The sequence below is a fragment of the Lonchura striata genome, chromosome 2 (assembly GCF_050655825.1).
Source record: "Lonchura striata isolate lonStrDom1 chromosome 2, ASM5065582v1, whole genome shotgun sequence".
Taxonomy (NCBI): domain Eukaryota; kingdom Metazoa; phylum Chordata; class Aves; order Passeriformes; family Estrildidae; genus Lonchura; species Lonchura striata.
The window spans coordinates 135891711-135911333 of record NC_140704.1 but is presented as its reverse complement, the minus strand read 5'-3'; the positions used below and the strand labels follow the sequence as shown (position 1 = coordinate 135911333).

At 37.9% G+C, this 19623-nt stretch overlaps 1 protein-coding gene across 2 annotated transcripts in view; it reads left to right on the top strand.

Annotated features, from left to right (window-relative positions):
- The window catches only part of RNF19A (ring finger protein 19A, RBR E3 ubiquitin protein ligase), a 56716-nt gene that overhangs the window by 31379 nt on the left and 5714 nt on the right, over window positions 1–19623 (top strand). For both annotated transcript variants that reach the window (XM_021529428.3, XM_085573907.1), the window contains exons 3-7: window positions 4251–5001; window positions 11364–11572; window positions 13455–13599; window positions 14161–14323; window positions 18785–18899. In XM_021529428.3, coding sequence (XP_021385103.1) covers window positions 4385–5001; window positions 11364–11572; window positions 13455–13599; window positions 14161–14323; window positions 18785–18899 — 1249 coding nt within the window. In that variant the 5' untranslated portion in view covers window positions 4251–4384. The remainder of the gene's footprint in view (window positions 1–4250; window positions 5002–11363; window positions 11573–13454; window positions 13600–14160; window positions 14324–18784; window positions 18900–19623) is intronic.

Sequence of the window (19623 nt, the reverse complement as noted above, 5' to 3'; positions counted from 1 at the left end):
TTTATGGTGGGTCCTCTCCTTTCCTACACTGATGTTTAAGCCTGCCTTTGTTTTGCAAACGTGTGAAACTGTTTGTGTGAATCTGTTTGTCCTGATGGCAGACTTTTTGCCCCTGTACCCCAGATTGGGCATGTAGTGGAAGAGTAGGCAGCATGCTGAGCTTGTGCCTCTGGTGTGTTTAGAGGACGGTCAGGAGCATGAGGCAGCTAATCTTCCCCAGCAGCTGGGCTTATGGAGGTAGGCGTTTGTCACTCTTTTCTTGCAAAATCAGCAGAGTTATTCTCAGCTGCACTTAGGGCATTTCCAAAGCCTTTTGAAATTGATGAGAAAAGCAAAGATTGTGCCATAGAGAGCCATATTAGAAGATACTCATCACCCCAGTCATCTCTTCAGTTGCAATCTTCTCCCCTGGCAAGATTTTTCCCAATTCCTTTCCCTCCCCCTCTATTATATGGTCACCAATAGATTTACTGAAAGGAGTATGGTCAAAAAGAACTATTTAAGGTATTTAACTGGATGCTTATTAGGTTTCCCTAGCAAATAGTTTAGGCAGGGTTGCAGAAGGAACAGATACCAGCTTAATACTGAGCTTCAGGTGGTTGAAACTGTAAATGTCCTTTTTGCGTCCTCAGATGACAAGGTGTGTTTGTGCTGTGGCAGCTGCTAAGTCTGTGGCATGAGCAGAATGCAAAGCATGGCTGGAATTCAGATTTGTGGTAGGGCTTTGGGCATGGCGGGAAGCCAGAAATATGGTTTTTCTGTAGTCAGTAAGTGCTTTTGAGGAAATGTTGGAAACGGTGGTGAACTTAAAAGTTTTAGGATTTGCACTCTCTGTTATTTCTGTCAGTTTGCTGTTGCACCTATTAGTTTCTTTTGTGTGTTGACAGAGTTCTTACTGGTCAGTGAGAGTAATGCAAAACTTGCAACATATGTTGCCTCAAAATCAGATTGTTTATTACTACCATAGTTTGTGTATGTGTGTGCTTGTTCATTTCAAGTAGTTGGATTTCAGAGCTTCAGTTTGCACACAGGGTATCCCCTTCATGTGGACTTGTTACTGGAATAATATGGGCATTGTGTTCTCTGGCTGTACAAAATCAAGTATTTTTTACTTCTTTTTGTCAGCAGAAACATGCAGATACTGTGTTGGGTTGGGCAACATGAGAACTAGCCAGTGCTCCAGATTGCAGTAGTAAAGCTTTTATGATTTTGTGCAGCTCTGATCATTGTAACATTTGTATTAATTTTTTCCTCTAATAAATCTGCTGAATCTTTTCACTTCAGCAAAGTCATCTTTGAACGTCACTAGAATGTCAGTCCAAAATTACTATATAAGGAAGATCTTGGCTTTTGAAACTAGTTCTATACATTTAAGTCTAAAGAGCATAATTGATGATTGTCTGAAATAACCAGCAACTTTTCAAAAATTCTGTCACAGTTTAACTATTTTCCTTAGAAGAGCAAGTTGCTGTTTTAGAGAGACTGGTTATCAGATTCCGTTATGCAGAGAGTATTATGGGATATAATGGTCTTCCTTTTTTTTACACCATGGGAGAATCTTTGTTTATTTAAGAAGAAGAAAAGTACAACTGGTTCATCACCAGAACTGCTATTTCTTGTTTTGTACATCTGTTGGAACTGGCAGAAATGCTGTAGTAACACATTCTTTCCTCTCCAGAGAAAGGGAGGAGGGGAAGGCTTGTAGTCATACACTTGGCTGTGTTACTGTGTTTACTTCCTACCTTTTTCTGTTTTATTTTTAAAAACAAACAAAAACACAACCTCCCCCCACCCCTCCCAAAAAAACCAAACCCAAACGGCAATAGACTTTTTGCCTGAAATAAATGCTTTGCTTGCTGTTCATTTTGTTCATGAACTCTCCTGATTTAGGAGGTTGGCACTTTCCACTGCCCTCGTAGTGTCTGTGTGAACATACCAATGTTAGTAATTATCCAGTTATAAAAATGCTTTTAAGGTTATTCTTGCACTTCTGAACATACAGATTCAATTGTCAGCAATGGACTGTATCTGTAGTATATTTCAGACATTGTCTATCAGTTGTGTCTGTCTATGATATAATATAATACCAAGATCCTGGAGAGAAGGACATCATCTTCTGTGAAAATTATGGAGTAGGTTTTTTCAGTTTCACCTTTTTCTTATTTTTTTAGATCAGGGAATGTTTTGGTTCATTTAATGAGAAACAGTGGCTGCAAAATTATTAAATTTGTTTTGGGAACAAGAGCAGGTAAAGCATCCAAGATAGTTGTTTTTTTTTGTTTGTTTTTTTTTTTTACTAAAAACATTCCCTTAAGAGGGAAGGAAGAGTATGTTATGTTTTTGAAGTATTTACACCCTTTATTTTAGACTCTGAGAGTAAGCTAAGATTATTTTTTTTAATATGTTCACAGTGGTAAGATCTTCCTATTAGAAAAAAAGAAGAAAGAAGAAATCAGTAATAATTCAGCATTTGAAAAATAAAATATGGTAGCTTTTAAATTCTAAAAAAACTCTAGGGGCTCAGAATGTAAGGCCTCTTTTTATCAAAACCAGGAGATGTACATTTTTTTTGGTAGGGGTTTTCATGTGGGGCTGGTGCTTTTTCCCCTTTTTTCTCTTGTCTTTCATTTTCACATTTGTGGAGTAGTACCATACTGGGTGGTAGTGAAAACTGAGTGGTGATGTCTTGGCTGCCTGCTGGTACAGACTTAGCAGCTGCCTGTGGTGGTCTGAAGAGGGCCCAGCAGTGGCTGTGCTGCTTGCCCTGCTCTGCTGGGATGGAGAGCCTGTGGGTGTTTCCATCTCTGCTGGATGGAGACCCTGTGGGCTATTTCTGCCTTTCCTCTTCAGAGAGGGATTCCTGTTTCCGCTGCTGCTGAGCCGGCCCCTGAAACTTCCCCAGTGTGACCCAAGTCGCTCAGCGATCCTTCCGGAGACTGCAGCACGTGTTTGGGTTTGTGCTGGCCTCTGTCGGCTGTGCGGACTGCTTGGCTCTTACAAACAGAGGCATTCATCTCTGCATTCCTTTGCTTCTACCTTTGGACTTAATTTTAGTATCCAGTTTCAGATTTTATCATTTGGTAAGGTCATAGAAACCCATTTACACCATTCTGGGCTGTCAGTTGGGAGACACTGAGGAGGGAAAGGATGGCAGTAGTTTTACATGGCAGTAGCTTTACACATAGATTTGCAACACTGGTGTCATGTAAGAAATGCCTTCTCATTCTTCTGCTACAGATGCAGTTCACCAAAAGTTAAAAAAAATTCCTCTTGTACAGTCAAGCTTCTGAGAAGTGGGAATAGTTGCATGTTCAGGGAGAACTTAGTGGTTTTGCTTGGAGGTGATCTGCTTTTTCCTCTGTCAGAGGAAAATAGGAAGAGTTCTTTCTTTCTCTCCTCACTGCACAGTCATTTAAGCAGCAGAGAACAGGAGGAAATCCTTGGTGTCATCTTATACATAGGTAATAACTGAAGCTTGGTATGTGATGGGAATCTGGTTTGGGGGCTTTTTTTTTTTCTTATAGAAATACATCTGATAAAAAATTCAAATGTTGTCACCTTAACTGTAGTCTTTGCTGTGCCCTTCAACTTCTATATAATCAAGCAGTGTTGGCTGTCACTCTGCAGCTCTGCTCCCTGAAATATTCAGATGCCTTATGGTATAAATATGCATACTTCTCTGAGAACCCTCAGATTTTGAGAATATCTTGAGTTGTTCAGCTACAGTGATTTAATTTCTGCTGTCAGTCTAAATGGTTCAAAAAACACTGAGAAATCTTTCCTTTAATTAACTGTATTGGATTTGTACTTGACCTTATCACATGTGCAGAAAATGTAAGGTAGAGAAAACAAAAAAGTTTTCAATGCTGTAAGCCTGTTGCTAAGCTTTATAGAAGAACTTGCATATTTACTTAATTGTCACTTTGAGTTTTGGTAATTTCTACACATGCATAAACACATGCGCACACACCCTGCTTTCCTCGGGGGAGCAGGGGAGTGCAGATGCCGTTTTCTGCACTGATTAAGTGTAACAAAGTTAGTCCTTGACCAGAAGGAAATTTCAGGCTTGTTAAGATAAGAAGGATGTAAAGGCTAGAAAAAGCTGACTGTAAGAGGTATTGGGTCAGATGGTGAGGAAAATATGGTAGTAATAGGAATAACAGGTCACTAAAGTGCTGTGACCTTTCAGAACCAATAGAGATAATTGTGATTCTAATCCTGCTTTTTTTCCATCTCTCTTCCTAATACAGGGAATTCTTCTGAAGGATTTGCTGGAAGCTGATACATGTGAATTTTCTGCATGAAGACTCTCAAACTGGATTACATAATAATATGCCTGTATCCTCCGCCTCTATTTGATCCTTAAAAATGATTAGGATTGTATATGAAATTTAACCCCTTTCTGATGAGTGACCTAGACATGAGTTTACATCGGCAAATGGGCTCTGATCGGGACCTCCAGTCTTCTGCTTCCTCTGTGAGCTTGCCATCAGTTAAAAAGGCACCAAAGAAAAGAAGAATTTCATTGGGCTCACTTTTTCGGAGAAAAAAAGACACGAAACGCAAGTCTAGGGATTTAAATGGAGGTGTTGATGGAATTGCAAGTATTGAAAGTATTCATTCAGAAATGTGTATGGACAAGAACTCGATTTTCTCCACATGTACCTCTTCAGATAACGGAACAACCTCTAGCAGCAAACCAAGTGGAGACTTCATGGAATGCCCCTTGTGCCTTTTGCGGCACTCCAAGGACAGGTTCCCGGAGATAATGACTTGTCACCATAGATCTTGTGTGGATTGCTTGCGTCAGTATCTGCGGATAGAAATCTCTGAGAGCAGAGTTAATATTAGCTGCCCAGAATGCTCAGAACGCTTTAATCCTCATGATATTCGTTTGATTTTAAATGATGACATCTTGATGGAAAAATATGAAGAGTTTATGCTTAGGCGATGGCTGGTTGCGGATCCTGATTGTAGGTGGTGCCCAGCTCCAGATTGTGGGTATGTATTTTTCCTATATTTGTAAAAAATTCACAGTGTAAATATGTAATTTTTGTAGCATTATGATTTTTGAAAAATCACTTGCTTTACTTAGGGTGTTGTTACTGTTGTATGAATAGGTAGCAGGTAGAATTCTCTTTAATAAAAAAAAGACAAGAAATCAAAACAAATGAAAACAGCACTAAGAACCACTCCAAGCTACAGCAGCCTTCCAAAAGAAAATGCTTTCTCAAGTAGGTTTTTGTTTTTTCTGCACAGAGGGAATTTCATCAATGTCAAGAAGCTTCTCTTGGTAGATGCCTGCCATTTATTTACAGCAAGCAAAAGAAACTCAGATATTGCACTGTCAAGGCAATGGTACAGAGCTCAAACTGAAGAGAATTGAAAAATTGGTGACTGTAATTTAACTTAATTTGTTAATGCACAGTGGGTAATTTGGATTTTTAACTGTGAAAAATGATTTCAGCTTTTCTTTGCGTTAAAAGGCCTCTCCCGCTTCAGATATCTTCCATCTTGTGGGTGATGGAGACAGCACTTGTTGCCTGTCAGCAGGAATTCTGATGTAAGATAATCAGCTTGTTCCTGCTTATTATCTGGGAACGTAATGTTTTAACTTTGCTTTAATACTTTAAACAGTTCTGAAACCATGCTGAATTCTAAGCAGGCTGAATAATACTGAGCAGCAGCTCATCATGCCTTTGTGCTGCTGGTGTCTCATAATGCCATTCTTCAGCAAGCTGCTTTTTTAGAGATTGCTTGTGTTATCATACTGCTTAAAGATTATAGGCATGACTGCAATCCAGATGTGCAGTGCATACTAAAAACTCAGAAGCTGACAGGTCTGTTTCAAAGCCTCACAGACGAGCAATAAGAAGAATGAAGAAAAGGAAGAATGTTTCAGGAGAACAAGCAAGATAGGGCTGGCTGTTAGGTAGATTAAATACTCCAGTATTAATAACCAGATGCTTAATGTTTAGGACTTTTTTAAAATAGGATTTTGCTTCATACTTTGAAAGAAACTGAATTTGTTAATGTAAGTCAAAAGCAGGGAGTGGAAAGGTGATAGTTTCTTATCTGGTCCAAAGTGAATGGCATTGCTGTGGCATAGTTTGAGGCGGAAGGAGAAATAACTTGAGGGATTGTAGGAGTGAGGGTGAGTAGGACAGTTGGGATGGATGGAGATGGGAGATCTCTCAAGCGAGCTCTTGGAACTTGTGGTTTATTGCAAAGGGTGTGGGTGCAGGGGCCCTGCTTAGAACTGCCAGCCCCAGCCCCGAGCAGACCCGAAAGAAGAGCCTGAAAGAGAGACCCGAAAGAGCGAGAGGGAGGAATTTCTCGTTACACTACAATAAATCTTCTTCTGTGCTGAATATTCTAATCTTCACTAACCAATCTAGTACAAGATACAAATCCTATAGCATTTACATACAGCCTTTAAGAATCATTGAATTACCATACTCTGTTACATTTTAAACCGTGAAAACTACTCTTTGGACCTCTTCTGCCAAGCTAGTGGGGCCTGCTCTGACCCTTGGACCTGTCTGCAAGCAAGAGGGTATTGTTTACCTTCAGATGGTCATACTATTGTTTTCCAGTTGTTCAGTAATGAAGGCTTGGTATCACAAAGTTTGCTTTCATTTCAATCTTACTTGTAGTTTTCATATTCTCAAAATCTTTTGCCAGGCAATCATATTTATAAGGCTGTCCTGTTTCATCTTCCCCAACAAGGGATGTTTTGGTGAAGCTTGTAACAAAGTGATATGGATAAAGCCAGTACAGTTTACTCTTAGTATTTTGATACTGCAAAATAAAACAACCACTAGAAGGTATTATTTGTTAGACAGAAATGTGCTTTGCCCTGAGTTTTTGGGTTATAAACGGCTATTATTCAAGCTGAAGAGAAGCATTTAAGACCTGTTACAGTATTTTCTGTTATACCATGTTTCAGTGGTTCAGATACTTCTTTAGTATGTAATTAAGAAGACTAAGGTAGGCTTGTTTAACCTGTTTTGGTATTTATGCGTCAGTTTTCTTATCTGTTTTTTAAAAAAAAAAATTCTAAGTAGCTTTCAGTGGTCAGAAACTGTGATGATAATTGCTATGGATAACACCACGACAAAAATAAAAAGTGGGTGTTCAGAGCAAAGTTAAAGTTCCATGCAGTCGTGTAGGACCACAGCAATGCATTAGTGTGCAGCAAGTATTTAAATCAGTGCTCTAGCATTGCTTGTTGCATGCTCCGTACTCTGGGAGGGGAGTCCTGTGAAAAACAGAATATATTGCCAGGCAGATAAACTCAGTCAATGTCTGTGTGAAGGGAACAAACTTGTACTGCATGGGCAACCTTATGTTGCGTTTTTGATACCATGATTTTTCTTTATACTTGAAGTGGCAGGGAAATGCTTCAGAGTGATAGATGAATTCTGCTTTTAATGCACAGATAGTGCCTCCTCACTAAATTCTCATTACTAGTTTAAAGTGGAATGAAGTTGGCTGCTTGGGTACTTTTCAGGAGGATCCCTGTTTCTGGTTGTCATCCTAAACAAACAAGAGCTCCTGCAATCATGTTTTGTCTTTTTCCCATCCTTCTCCTGATTGTTTTGAAACCTTCAGAACCCTTAGATCTGTTGGGCAGTAGGGATTGAGAATTTAGCAAAAGTTAATCTAAGCAGTTTAGGGGAAAGGGCATACATACTACTTGAACAACAGAAAGATCATCAGTAGTGCCTCCAGCAAGAGTAATACCTGTGTATGACTCCTCCAGTTAAAAATATTAAATCTGGCTTTTAGGCAGCCAACACAGCACTGTCTGGCAAATCTGTATGTGCCCAGCTGAGGGAAAGCACACAGAGGGAGGTAGGAAGGAGAAGTGGGAGTAGTGTGGAAAGTAATAATTGGGATTTGATGTTGTGGTGGAGCTTAGCAGGAAGATGAAGAAAGGAACTGTACAGATGTAAGGTTTAGGGAAGCAAACACTACTCAGACTTCCACAGAAGAGCCTTTGCTAACGAACACTTTTCAGGGATGATGCATGGCATTCAGTACAACAAACTGCAGATCAGCAGACGTTTGCTTTAATAATTATGTGATGCAACAGTAGTCACAGTTTCTAATTGCTTTGACTGCTAATCCAGTTGTACAATATGCAATTAAAGCTGGGGGTTTTTTTTCTTTTTCTCAGCAGTTTTTGAAATGTTGTACTGGTGGAATATATGACCTTTTAGCGTGAATCAAATATTTCATGAAAGAGCTGGATGGAATGCATTTGCTAAACTTGCAATAAATCCCAAAGTAGGAGAGGTGCAATAACTTCAGAGAGTAGCATAATTTCCTGAACTTGACTTTAAGATTAGAAACAAGCACCATAATAAATAGGAAATTGGTGTGAAATCGAGCATTTTGGTAAGAAAAAAATATTGCACCAATAGATAAAAGAATGGACTGTGCACAACAGTGCTTCAGCTCTTCTCAGCATTGGTCAAACATCCCATGTAGTATTGTTCCAGGGTTTGGGCATCACACAAAGTCAAAAATCTGGACCAGATAAAAAGCAAACAACTATAAAAAGTTTGATCCCTGTAATGAAAAAATGGAGGGAAGCTAGATCAGTCTGTTAAAACATAGGGTTTGTTTTTTTTTTTACATCATTGGTCTCCTGGGTTCTAAGGAAACAACAATTAATGGTTAAGAAGTAAAGAATTCTTTTTCCTTTCTGCTTCAACTCTGTTTGGGTAAAAACAAGTCCTAGGGACAGAAAAACATGACCCAAACAGATCTTGGAAAAAGGTTATGTACAGTACCAAGTGTATTGCTCTTACTTCTGTCCCAGGGAGAACTTCTTATCCTCCCCGCAGGAGAACTGCAGATCAGTTTGGAGGAGAAGCTCTGCTGCAGCAGCTCTGCCCTGGGTGGGCTGAGGGCTCTCCTGCAGTGCAGCAGCCACTGCCAGAATGGTCCATACCAGTGGCACCACAGACTTTCTGGCCCTGGGCTGCTTCATCCACAGCTTCTGTTGCAAGCTCAAATGCATCCTGATCATGTTTGTTATCTGAAACACTGTGAAAGTCTGGACCGGCTGTAACCTACCAGCAGTGGCAGGAGAGATAAAGACACTGTCACATAGGTGATCCTTCCCTGGGGAAGGAGCACTGGTACGAAACCTCATGAGCCTTCTCCTAGACCAATATCTTTATATTCTGTTTTTCATAACCATTTCTCCAGTGTAATTTTAACAAGCATCACTGAATCAGTGTTCCAAATGTGTTCTGTCTTCTGTTTGAATTATTTAATGGTTTTCTTCTGAGAGTGTATTGCTGACATAGAAGAGAGCAGCAATTCCTAAATTTTCATACCTTTAAAAGGCAAAAAGCAGATAATGCAAAAGAGTACAGTCTTCATCCATCTTTTCACTGTGCAGCCTTCAATTAATGGCTCACTGCCTCTGGTTTTTGTTTTACTGGATATTACTGTGAGTTTTGTTGGTTGTCCCTTCTCTCAGCCTAAACAAGTACTTTAGGCCTTCACATGTCCTTTAAAAAGAAGGCAAATGTTAAAATTAAGCCTGTAATCCTGTACAGTTTGAACTGAAATTTGCTCTGGTCTAGAAAGTTACTTTATAAAGATGTGCCAAATACATCAGTCTCAGTTGAGGAGTGCTTTCAGGGATGTGCCCATGCTTTATTAGTGATAGGAAGGTGTCAGGATATAAATTGATACTTTATTCTGTGTCTTAGACTTGAGATTTTTTTGGTCTAATATTAGCAAGCCTTGAATGTATCCCTCTATGTTGAAGAAATGTTTGGATCAGAGTCTCTTTGTGTACATGCAAAGCAATTATCTGTTCAGTTTGCAGAAAGTGGGGAAAATGAAGCTGATTAACTTGGCAGCAATATAGAAGAGTCTAGCAATTATTGAAATAAATCTCTACTTGGAAAGCAAGAAATATTTGTAAACAGACAAGCATGTATTTCATTTGCAACTGTATCATCTGTAAGTTAAATGTTGGAAGTCCTATTTGCAAGATCTCCTAGGGAGGAACATAAAATATGCTGTTTTAAAACAATAATGGAAAGGATAGGATTTGCCTTATCTTTGCAGTGTTTCAAATCTAGCTACTTAAATAAAAATAGCTAAATTGTGAGTGGGAATATTTTTAAAGTATCATTACTAACAAAGAATACTTTGAATTAATTTATGCAACTGCTATAAAATGGATAGGGGGTAAAAATAAACAGTCTTTTTAGATAAAATTACTTTCATTTGAACAGACTGAAACTTAAGTCTTGTTGCAAATCTGTTGCAAATCTTGTAAATCTGTTGAAGTCTACTCAGGGACTGTGTTCATGTGAATAAAAGCATACATCTGTATTAAAGGTTCAAACCAGTGGACTTAGTATTATATATTTAAAAGAAAGCTATTGCATAAAATCCTTGAAAAAAGCGACAACGAGTATGAATTAATAAACATATATAGATGTGTTTGTATTTACTGTTAATATGAACATGTGGTTTTATCATGTGGACCTTGAAATGCAGGTCTAATGAGCAGTTTTGTTACTTCAGCTCTCATCGTATAGAACTATTCATGTAGTGTCTGATTAGAAAGTAGTGTGAGTCTCAACATTCTTGGAGGTTTTTGCTCTGTAGTACCGTCAGAGTAAAGGTAGCACTGAGGCCCAAACTCTTACCAATTTTTGCATTTGAAATATATTTTTTTTTAAATGCCTTAATTATTGAGAAACCAAAATCCTATTTATAAAATACTTGGTTTGTTGTTTTGCCATTTTAAAATACAGAGAGTTAACAAACATCTGTTTAAAGTAGTGGTATTAATGATAAAAGGCAACTAGTAAAATCCTAAAATGTCTTGCAGTGCCAAACCAGATGTTGTTACAGCTGTAGGTTACACTGCAGATCACTTAGCAGGCATCCTCCCTCATGGACAGGGTCAACCCAAGACATGCTCACAGTGACATGCTTTTGAAACTATAACTTTTCCTAATTGCTTAAACACCTTTTTTGGGTTTATTGTCCCACTCTTCTAAACTGTGGTTTCTTGGTGACTGTAAACCTTACAGTATTGCATTCAGCTTTAAATACAGTGTATTTGAATACTGCATGGAGTAAAGGTGAGTGAGTGTTGCAGTGATTATAGTATTTCTGTCCAGTCTTAATCCAATGCAATGGCAATAGAGTTGTGGAACTGGCATTTAGGAAGTGGTGCCGGCCACCTCCTGAAGGAAGTGGTCAGGTTCCGATGTTCACTGCCTTTGTACCTGCTTCAGCTGCTCCAACAGCTGTTTGATCAGCTTTGTTCTATATTTAGATAACCAAATTCTCTCTTGCCCCTCTTGATGTTAAAGATACGCTGTGATTGCGTTTGGATGTGCCAGCTGCCCCAAGCTGACGTGTGGACGAGAAGGCTGCGGAACGGAGTTTTGCTACCACTGTAAGCAAATCTGGCATCCCAACCAGACCTGCGATGCTGCTCGCCAGGAGAGAGCCCAGAGTCTGCGCCTGAGAACAATTCGTTCTTCATCCATCAGTTACAGCCAGGAATCTGGAGCAGCAGGTATTTATGATTGGGGTGCTGTGTCTGCAAAACATCTCTTCTGTACATTTGCACAACTAACCCTAGATAAGGAAAGAACGGAATAGTGACATGCTAGATAGATACTACATGCTCTGTCTTTCAGAAACATAAAATAACAATTCTAAATTTGGATTAAAATTTTAAATGTTATGCTTTGAAGTACTGTGTGACCAGAACATCTGACTTAAGTCTTAAAGTTTGTCTCCATTTTAAGTTCTTTGTAATTGAAAAATGGGAAATCAAATTAACTTGCTGCAAGGCATCCCAGGTCAGCAATAGCATGTTGACTTTGTTAGTTGTATCACTTAGTACACTTGTTTTCTCCACTATAGGTGAAGTTCCTAAGCTGTTAAAATTAAAACTTGTAACCACTGATTTTCTGTTTTCAAAAAGACTATTACTCTGATGCCATCTCTGATGTTTGATATCTTTGTTAGTACTAAGTTTGGGTTTTCTAGGAAATGCTCATCTGTCTTGTCTACCAGAAGGCAAACAATTCCATCTCTTCAAGATGACCTTGTTTGTAAATACCAAAAAAAAAGGCAGATAAACTATTCAGAGTAGTGTTTAGCACATCGAAATTCCAGTTCACTGTTGATAAGAATTAGCTCTGAATTACACCAAGCTCTGATTTAATTGGCAACTTTTGTCTCTGCCTGAGCAAGCAAGGTTTGGGATAGTCTCACTTGCACCTTGTAGTTAGAGCTGTTTTTCTCCAATTGAGCCCAAGACTCAAGAGTCTCTAATTTGTAGTTTGCACTGGCTTAGTTTAACAATGCATCCCATCTTGCCCTAAAAATTGGCATCTTGCCCTAGCTTTCTAATAAAACTGAAAATAAGCTTAATTAGCACACCAACTCCTTTCCCTACCATTTAAGTTCCTCTCAGCCTGAAGAGCAGTAACTCTGCCTTTCCCGTGCAGAAGAACATGCTCTGTTTACTTTCTGCCCTGTAGGCTGTGCTTGTGCTCCCATATGTTAGTGGCTGATGAATCCTTTCAGCTGCTTACTCCTTGTGCACCGGGATTTTTTCCTGCTGGTTCTGCACCTCTTTAGGTATTCCTTTCCATCAAGCAAGAGCTCTCCTTTCCCTTTGTCCTACCTAGTAGCACAGAGGCAGTAAACTTGGAGTTCTGTGCTAGGAGCTGCAAGCTGTTTCTGCTGCTGGGAATAAATAGCTTGTCCTAAAGTGCAGGTGCTAAACAGGAGTGAAGATCACAACTGTGGTGTGTGTGTATTTCACTGTTACTCTATGATCCCTTGTTTGACAGAGCTGGTCATTTAACCTCATTTTTCCACATTTGACTTGGGAACATGGGGATTCTACAGAGTTTTCTATAGGGAGTAAGTATAAATTAGGGCTGTGAAAAGGATTCCAGAGGAGGTTGGCAGTACCAAAGAAGTACATTTATGTGAATGGGGAGATGGATTTAAGATATGTTAACAGAGTGGAGACTGAATATTAAAGTATAAGATTCATAACAGCATGAAATGTAAAAGAGGATTATATTTAAAGAGATCTTATTATCAGTCTTGTGTTAGCATACATATTTAATGTCAGACTCAAAGATATATTTCATTAAGCTTAGAACATCCTTGAACAGAGTATGCACTAACTATTGAATTTCTTGAATGTGATCTACTACACCTTGTTTTCATTAGTTTTGGATGGTTCAAGGTTTGTAAAAACAAATTTGATATCAAGTCATGACCAAACAAAGATTTGTAAAGCAACCTTATAAAAAACTTGCTTCAGTTTTTAACATAATGGTTGAATCAGTTTTCCCAAATGTATGTCTATATTGTGATTATATTTGATTGCCTAAGGAACTGATATGATTCTAATATTCATTTTTAAACAGCTGATGACATAAAGCCATGCCCACGCTGTGCTGCTTATATAATAAAAATGAATGATGGAAGCTGCAATCATATGACTTGTGCTGTCTGTGGCTGTGAATTCTGTTGGCTATGTATGAAAGAGATCTCAGATTTACATTATTTAAGGTACATTTAAGAAAAAAAATTCTATGTGGTTGGCGATTTGTTTTCTAAAGTATTTAGAAGGAGATTCCCAAGTGCTGTAAGTCTGGTTTTCTTCTTGGAGTAGAGAATCACAGTTGAAGTATTCATATTAGAGAATTAAGTCAGTTTTCAATACATGTATTTAAATTAGTGCTTTATTATTTTTATTTTAAAATATTTTGTAAAATTTATGCATGCAACATGTTCTTAGTACAGATCAAGTATTTTGGATTAACACACCCTCTTTTTACTGATGTCTTAATACATCTGTATTTTCCTTGTATTAGGCAATACAGAAGTCCTGATTATACAGGTTACTGTGAACCATAGATTGATGTGTAGCAATATGCAATATGCTTCTTGTTACATTGCAAAATATGATCTCAAGGCAAAAAAAAAAATCTGAAAAAATAACTTACGATGTGTTACATCTGTAACTTGAACCTAGGGACCATATTTTTGTCACTAGAGAAATGTTCAGTAGTGTATAGCTACCTTGATTTCTTACTGCTTCTTTGCAGCATTTTTATTTCTCTCTATTAGCCCATCAGGTTGCACATTTTGGGGAAAGAAACCATGGAGCCGTAAGAAGAAAATCCTGTGGCAACTAGGGACACTTGTTGGAGCTCCTGTAGGAATTGCCCTAATAGCTGGCATTGCTATTCCTGCTATGATTATTGGAATTCCTGTGTATGTGGGACGTAAGGTAAAAAGTGCTACAACTTCCAACATGCTTCAGGTTTTACTTTCTGTTGTATGGCTTGGGTAATACTATGTTCAGTTGGGTATCTTAAATGGTCTCTAAAAGAAAAAAAACAAAAAAAAAACAAAACAAAACAAAAAAAAAAACCAAAGCAACCAACCCCTGCTTTGTTTAAGGATATTTATGTCAGTTGTTCAAGAACAAAAAGCAGTGTTTTTAAGAATCCAGATTATCTTAAAACGTGCAGAGTAAAACACTGAGTATTTTCCAGTTTCTACATCCTGCCATGAAAGCTCCTGCATGCTTTTCTGAAATTGCTCTGGTTTTAATCTGTGGTTCTCCTTCTGTCCCTTAAAATTAAACAGTCTTTAGAGCACAAGGAAGAAAAGGAAAGGAATTTTTTTTTCTTAAAAGCAGATAGTTACCAGGATTTTAGTATAAAACTATGCTAATTCAGGTTTGTGTATACACATATTTAAGCATTTTTACTCAGCAGCTTGTTAATTGCCTTGGGCCAGTCCACCAATGTGGATCAGCGTTCAGTGCTAGCTAGCCTGTGCTCCTTTTACTTCTTCTGGGAAGGAGCTAGAGGCAATCATGTTAATCAGAAAGCAGTTGATATATTTCCTCTTAAAAAATATTATAGCTTTTACTATAAAGTAATCAACAAACTATTACATGTAATTTAGGATATAGTAATAAGTTATCTAGATCTTTTGGAAATAGGCTTTTTGAAATGATGGCTTGGAATATTTGTTTTTCTGCTTTTATCAGCATGGATTCTTGCAGTGACTTGCACAGACTCATAATTCTGCATTTATTGGGGAGGAAAGGGGGAGTGTGTCTGCTAGACAAAATGTTCTGGGGTGCAGCTTTTCCACTGTATCTATTTAATCTTTTTCTTTCTAGCAAGTACCCTATTTTCTGCTACATTTGGGTTTTGACCCTTTTATTCTGTTACCGTTTGGTCCCATACAGTCATTAGAACCTTCTAAGTGAGGAGAGGAAGAAGGCAGCTGTTACCTGTTTCAAGTTACATTTGCATAACTGGCTCTTCTCATTATATTTTGGAATAGGACCCCATCACAGAGCACCTTTCATGTATTAAAGTCTCAGAGCATTAGTCTGTGAGGGTAGGCTCATGAGAATTTCAATTGTACCCCAGTGCTTAGTGGACATTTCTCTGTGACCCCCGTCAAATATTTGCATTTCAAAACACCTAATAATAGGCATCCCACAGGTCCTTCAAGCTTGGTTTTCTTAGAAAAACGTAGTGTTTTTAACATAGGTATAGGAGGAGAATTGACATTAGATTCCTACTGCCCTATTTTTCAACTGATGCAGAGAATCCTTTTGTTTTGCAGTATGCTGTTACATATTTAATGATACTCTTGGTCCATTCTTAACAAACCTAGCACTTCTAGCTTTTCTTGATGAACTGTCAAGCAAACTGGCTTAGGTTTCTGATTCTACTCTTCTGGATTTCCTTGTAGTTGTTTATGCCACCTTTTTGTTCAGTTTGAATACAGCAGTGAAGCTGCATCATTTCTACTGCTGAGTTAAATGAAAGGGTAATTCTGTGCAAGTAACTACCAGTTATCTTCTCTTCAACAACGTGCTGTCTTCATTTTAGAGCATTTGTGTGCTCTAAAACACAAACCTTTTCCCACATACTGCTAATTCAGGAAATTGGCTTATTCCTACAGGTAGTCTTGAAGTCTTTGCCATTTAGTTGCATCTGGTAATTTCAGACAATTTTTTCAGCTTCTCACAACTGGAGTGAATTCTGGCATTCTTGCAGCCATGCCAGATTATATTGGCCTGAATTTCAACACACACATTCTTCTCCTTCCATCTTCCACATTAATGAAGATGTTCAATACTCTTGGCTCCAAGGCACATCTCTCAGAAGTATGGAGTTAAGAGTCTGCGTAGTTGCAAAAAATTACTATTTACATGTTTTCTGTAGTTTCACATGAAGCTTAGTAGATTTCTCTCATCCTTTTTTTCAATCTGGACTATTATAACTGCTTGAGTGTCATACAAGAATGTAAGAATTTAATTAGTCAGTGTGTGACATCTGTTTCTCCCCATACTCAAGGCTGAGTTATCTTGTTATGGGAGAAAATTAAATTGGCATGATTTCTACTTGAAAAAAAAATCAGTGTGACCTTTTCGTTTCCTACCTTTGCTTTGATGTTTACAAGGTCCCAGTTTTCAGGAAATGAAAGTTCATTCAGTGGTCTTTTACTTCCTCAGCTCCTTGGTTTATACCCTTTTTTAAATTGTCATTGCCATTTAACCATTTCCAGTTTTCCTGGATTTTTTTTCCAGGCATCTACTAATAATAATTTTCAAAAATTACTATTAATGACTCTGAAATTTGGCCTGCTGAGGTATTTCTCAGATCAGCTCATGTAAGTACACTCCAATCTGCTGTATTTGTACAGCCCTTACTTCTTTGTCACCAGTTTTCTGGCTTACAGTTGATCTTTAATGACAACTGAAGAGAAAAGAAAATAGGAACACATCTCCAGTTTCATCTCCTAGGTGTCTTTCATTTTTGTTAAACAGGAAATTGATCCAATTTGGTTGCTTTTACCAGCACTGTACTTGTAGAATAATTTCTTCTTTAATTTGATATCCCTTGCTTTTTGTCTTCTCTAGTTTAACCTTTCTGATTTTGACCTAACACCCTCATGCTGTTCTATACTCATTTGTAGTAATCTGACCTACTTTCTATTTCCTTAATGCTGCTGCTGCTTTGGTAAAGGAAGCTTCAGTGTTCTTTTTCAACATTCTTTCTGTCCTTTCATTGGAAGAGTTTGTGCTTGTGCTTTGATAGAATTTCCTTGAGGAAGTGCTCGTGTTCTGGTTTTATAGATACAAGTTTTGTAACCTGATAGGCCTCTGTGTTTATTGAAATCTCTCTTCTGGCCTAATATTTTTGTTTGGTTATTCTTTATTAATTCAATATCCAGAAGTTTCTTATTTTTATTTCATAGTAGTTTCTACCAGTGTAACCTTCTATCTTGATGTTTTAAACCAATTTGTACTCTGTAACCTCTTCCTTGCATTCTTTTTTTTTCTTTTTTTTTTCTTTTTTTTTTTTCTTTTTTTTTCTTTTTTTTTTCTTTTTTTTTCTTTTATGGATGTCTGTTGTATTATGCCTTTTGTTTCAGGAGTCATAATTGTCCATAAGAGTAAAATTCAGTGCCTTAGGCGATCCTGCTAATTGCTCAGAGCCCCATGAAACCTAATCTTTCTGGGTTTATAATTCTTACACACTCATACTGTGAGAGTGTTCATGTTCAATTTTTCCTTTTTAATCCTTAGGAATGTTCAATGTTCAAGTGCTCCCTCACTCTGCATTGCTCTCTGTATAATGTACCTCAGAGCAAGTAAATGCATTCTCTTTGCACAAAGCACAGTGCCTTCTCTGCCCTCTCCTTGCCTGCCTTGCCTGAACAAAGACTTTGTTTATTCCAAAATGAGACAACCCTACCAAATCTCTAATTGAAATGACATTTTAGAAAGACAGCATTCAACGACATGCTATTTAGAAAGCATGACATGCAACTCATTTTTTGTCATCTTCTTGTGTACTCATCTTTTGTATTCTTCCTTAGATGGAGTGAGGATTAACTTGGCTTTGTGACAGCCATTTAGAAGATACCTGTTGTTCTTTGTAATTATATCTTAGCCAAGAATGATGACAGATGTGCATACCTCAGAGAAACCATGTTCCTAGAGAGTAAATGAAACACAAATGTGGGAAATCTCTGTATAGCAGTGATCTTTAAAAGCCTTTCAGGTTCTTGTGGGGTGTGTGGCAGGTAAGTTTAAGGCAGTCACATTTCAGAGTTATTGCAAACTTGAACCATCAGTAAGAGGTTTGAGTAGCAGGTTCCTCAGTAAACAGAGGCACAGCTAAGACTCAGGTTTGCAAAAACATTTCTTGTCTCAACAGCTTGTCCTAAGGGGGTGCTGGAGCAATGGAGTTCTTGCTTTCCCCTCCTTCCAGGCTATGTTTGGTGAAGGCTCTCTTGTGGCTCTGTTATGTCAACCTGTTTCTATAGATCTAGTAATCTCTGAAAGTTTCAACTCCATACTGTTCAGGGAACAGACAAGGGAATAAGATGTGTCAATTTGATCATATGTAGCAATTCCTTTTTCCTGAAAGTTTGTCTACTTTTCCCAGCCATGTAAGCTGGAGTAATGATTAAACAAAGCTCTTCAATTACTTAGCTCTTCAAACTTGAGGCTGAGAATAAATGCTTAATTGCTGGATGGAAGGACTTCTTACTTGTAAGAGGTTGCCTAAAATTAGGATATGTATAAATTTTATTTACTTTGAGATAAGAAATAATTCATTGCATAGAAGTTTGCACTTCTTCCATCCTTGCAGCAATGTATTATTGATGTTGATAATACTCTGAACCCCCTTTCTTTTCTTCTTTCAAGATTCACAATCGATACGAAGGCAAAGACATTTCAAAGCACAAGCGAAACTTGGCTATAGCAGGTGGTGTAACCTTATCTGTAATTGTTTCTCCAGTTGTAGCTGCAGTAACTGTAGGTAAGCAAATACTGTTTTGTGTCTTGGTAGCACCTTGCAACCAGAACTCTATAAACACTCATGAATGACACAGCTAAGTGCTGTAGTTTCCTTTTATAGGTGAAGGAACCAAGACAAGGAGGAGTCTGAGGCTATACATTTATTAGGGCAGAGTAAAGAGTACAGTACTTGATTTTAATGTAGCATTTCCTAAAGAACTAAAACTAATTTTTATCTTGAAAACTGATGTTTCCACATTGTTTCTTCTGGCTTTTAAAATTGAAATATTTAAACATTTTTTAAATGACGAAGTAAAAAAACTGTTGCCACAGAGTCTATTAATATTTTAATATCTTCATATAAAATTTTTTTCCATGCACAACAAAAATAGTCTCTTAAACTTAATATTTCAGTAGTTGACAAAACACTTGTTTTGCCCTGGGAGTCATTTCAAATTGCATCACAGTGTTTATCATGGTGGTTGTTGAGGATAGCCTTTAAGGAGAATCTTGCTGTTCCTTACAAAATAGTTGTCTCATCTTCCCAGATAATTTCAAGATCACTGTAAACCCAGATTTTTTTGTTGAAAGGAGGGGGCCTGCCTGGCACTGCCATGCTTCTTTGTTGCAGCATAGGCATCTTCACAGTTGCACAGTAAGCTGCTGTGGATAGCTGACTTACACTAAGACCCACCATTTAGTTTTAAGCTGGATCAGCCCCCTGCACACAGTTTTGACTGCAGTGT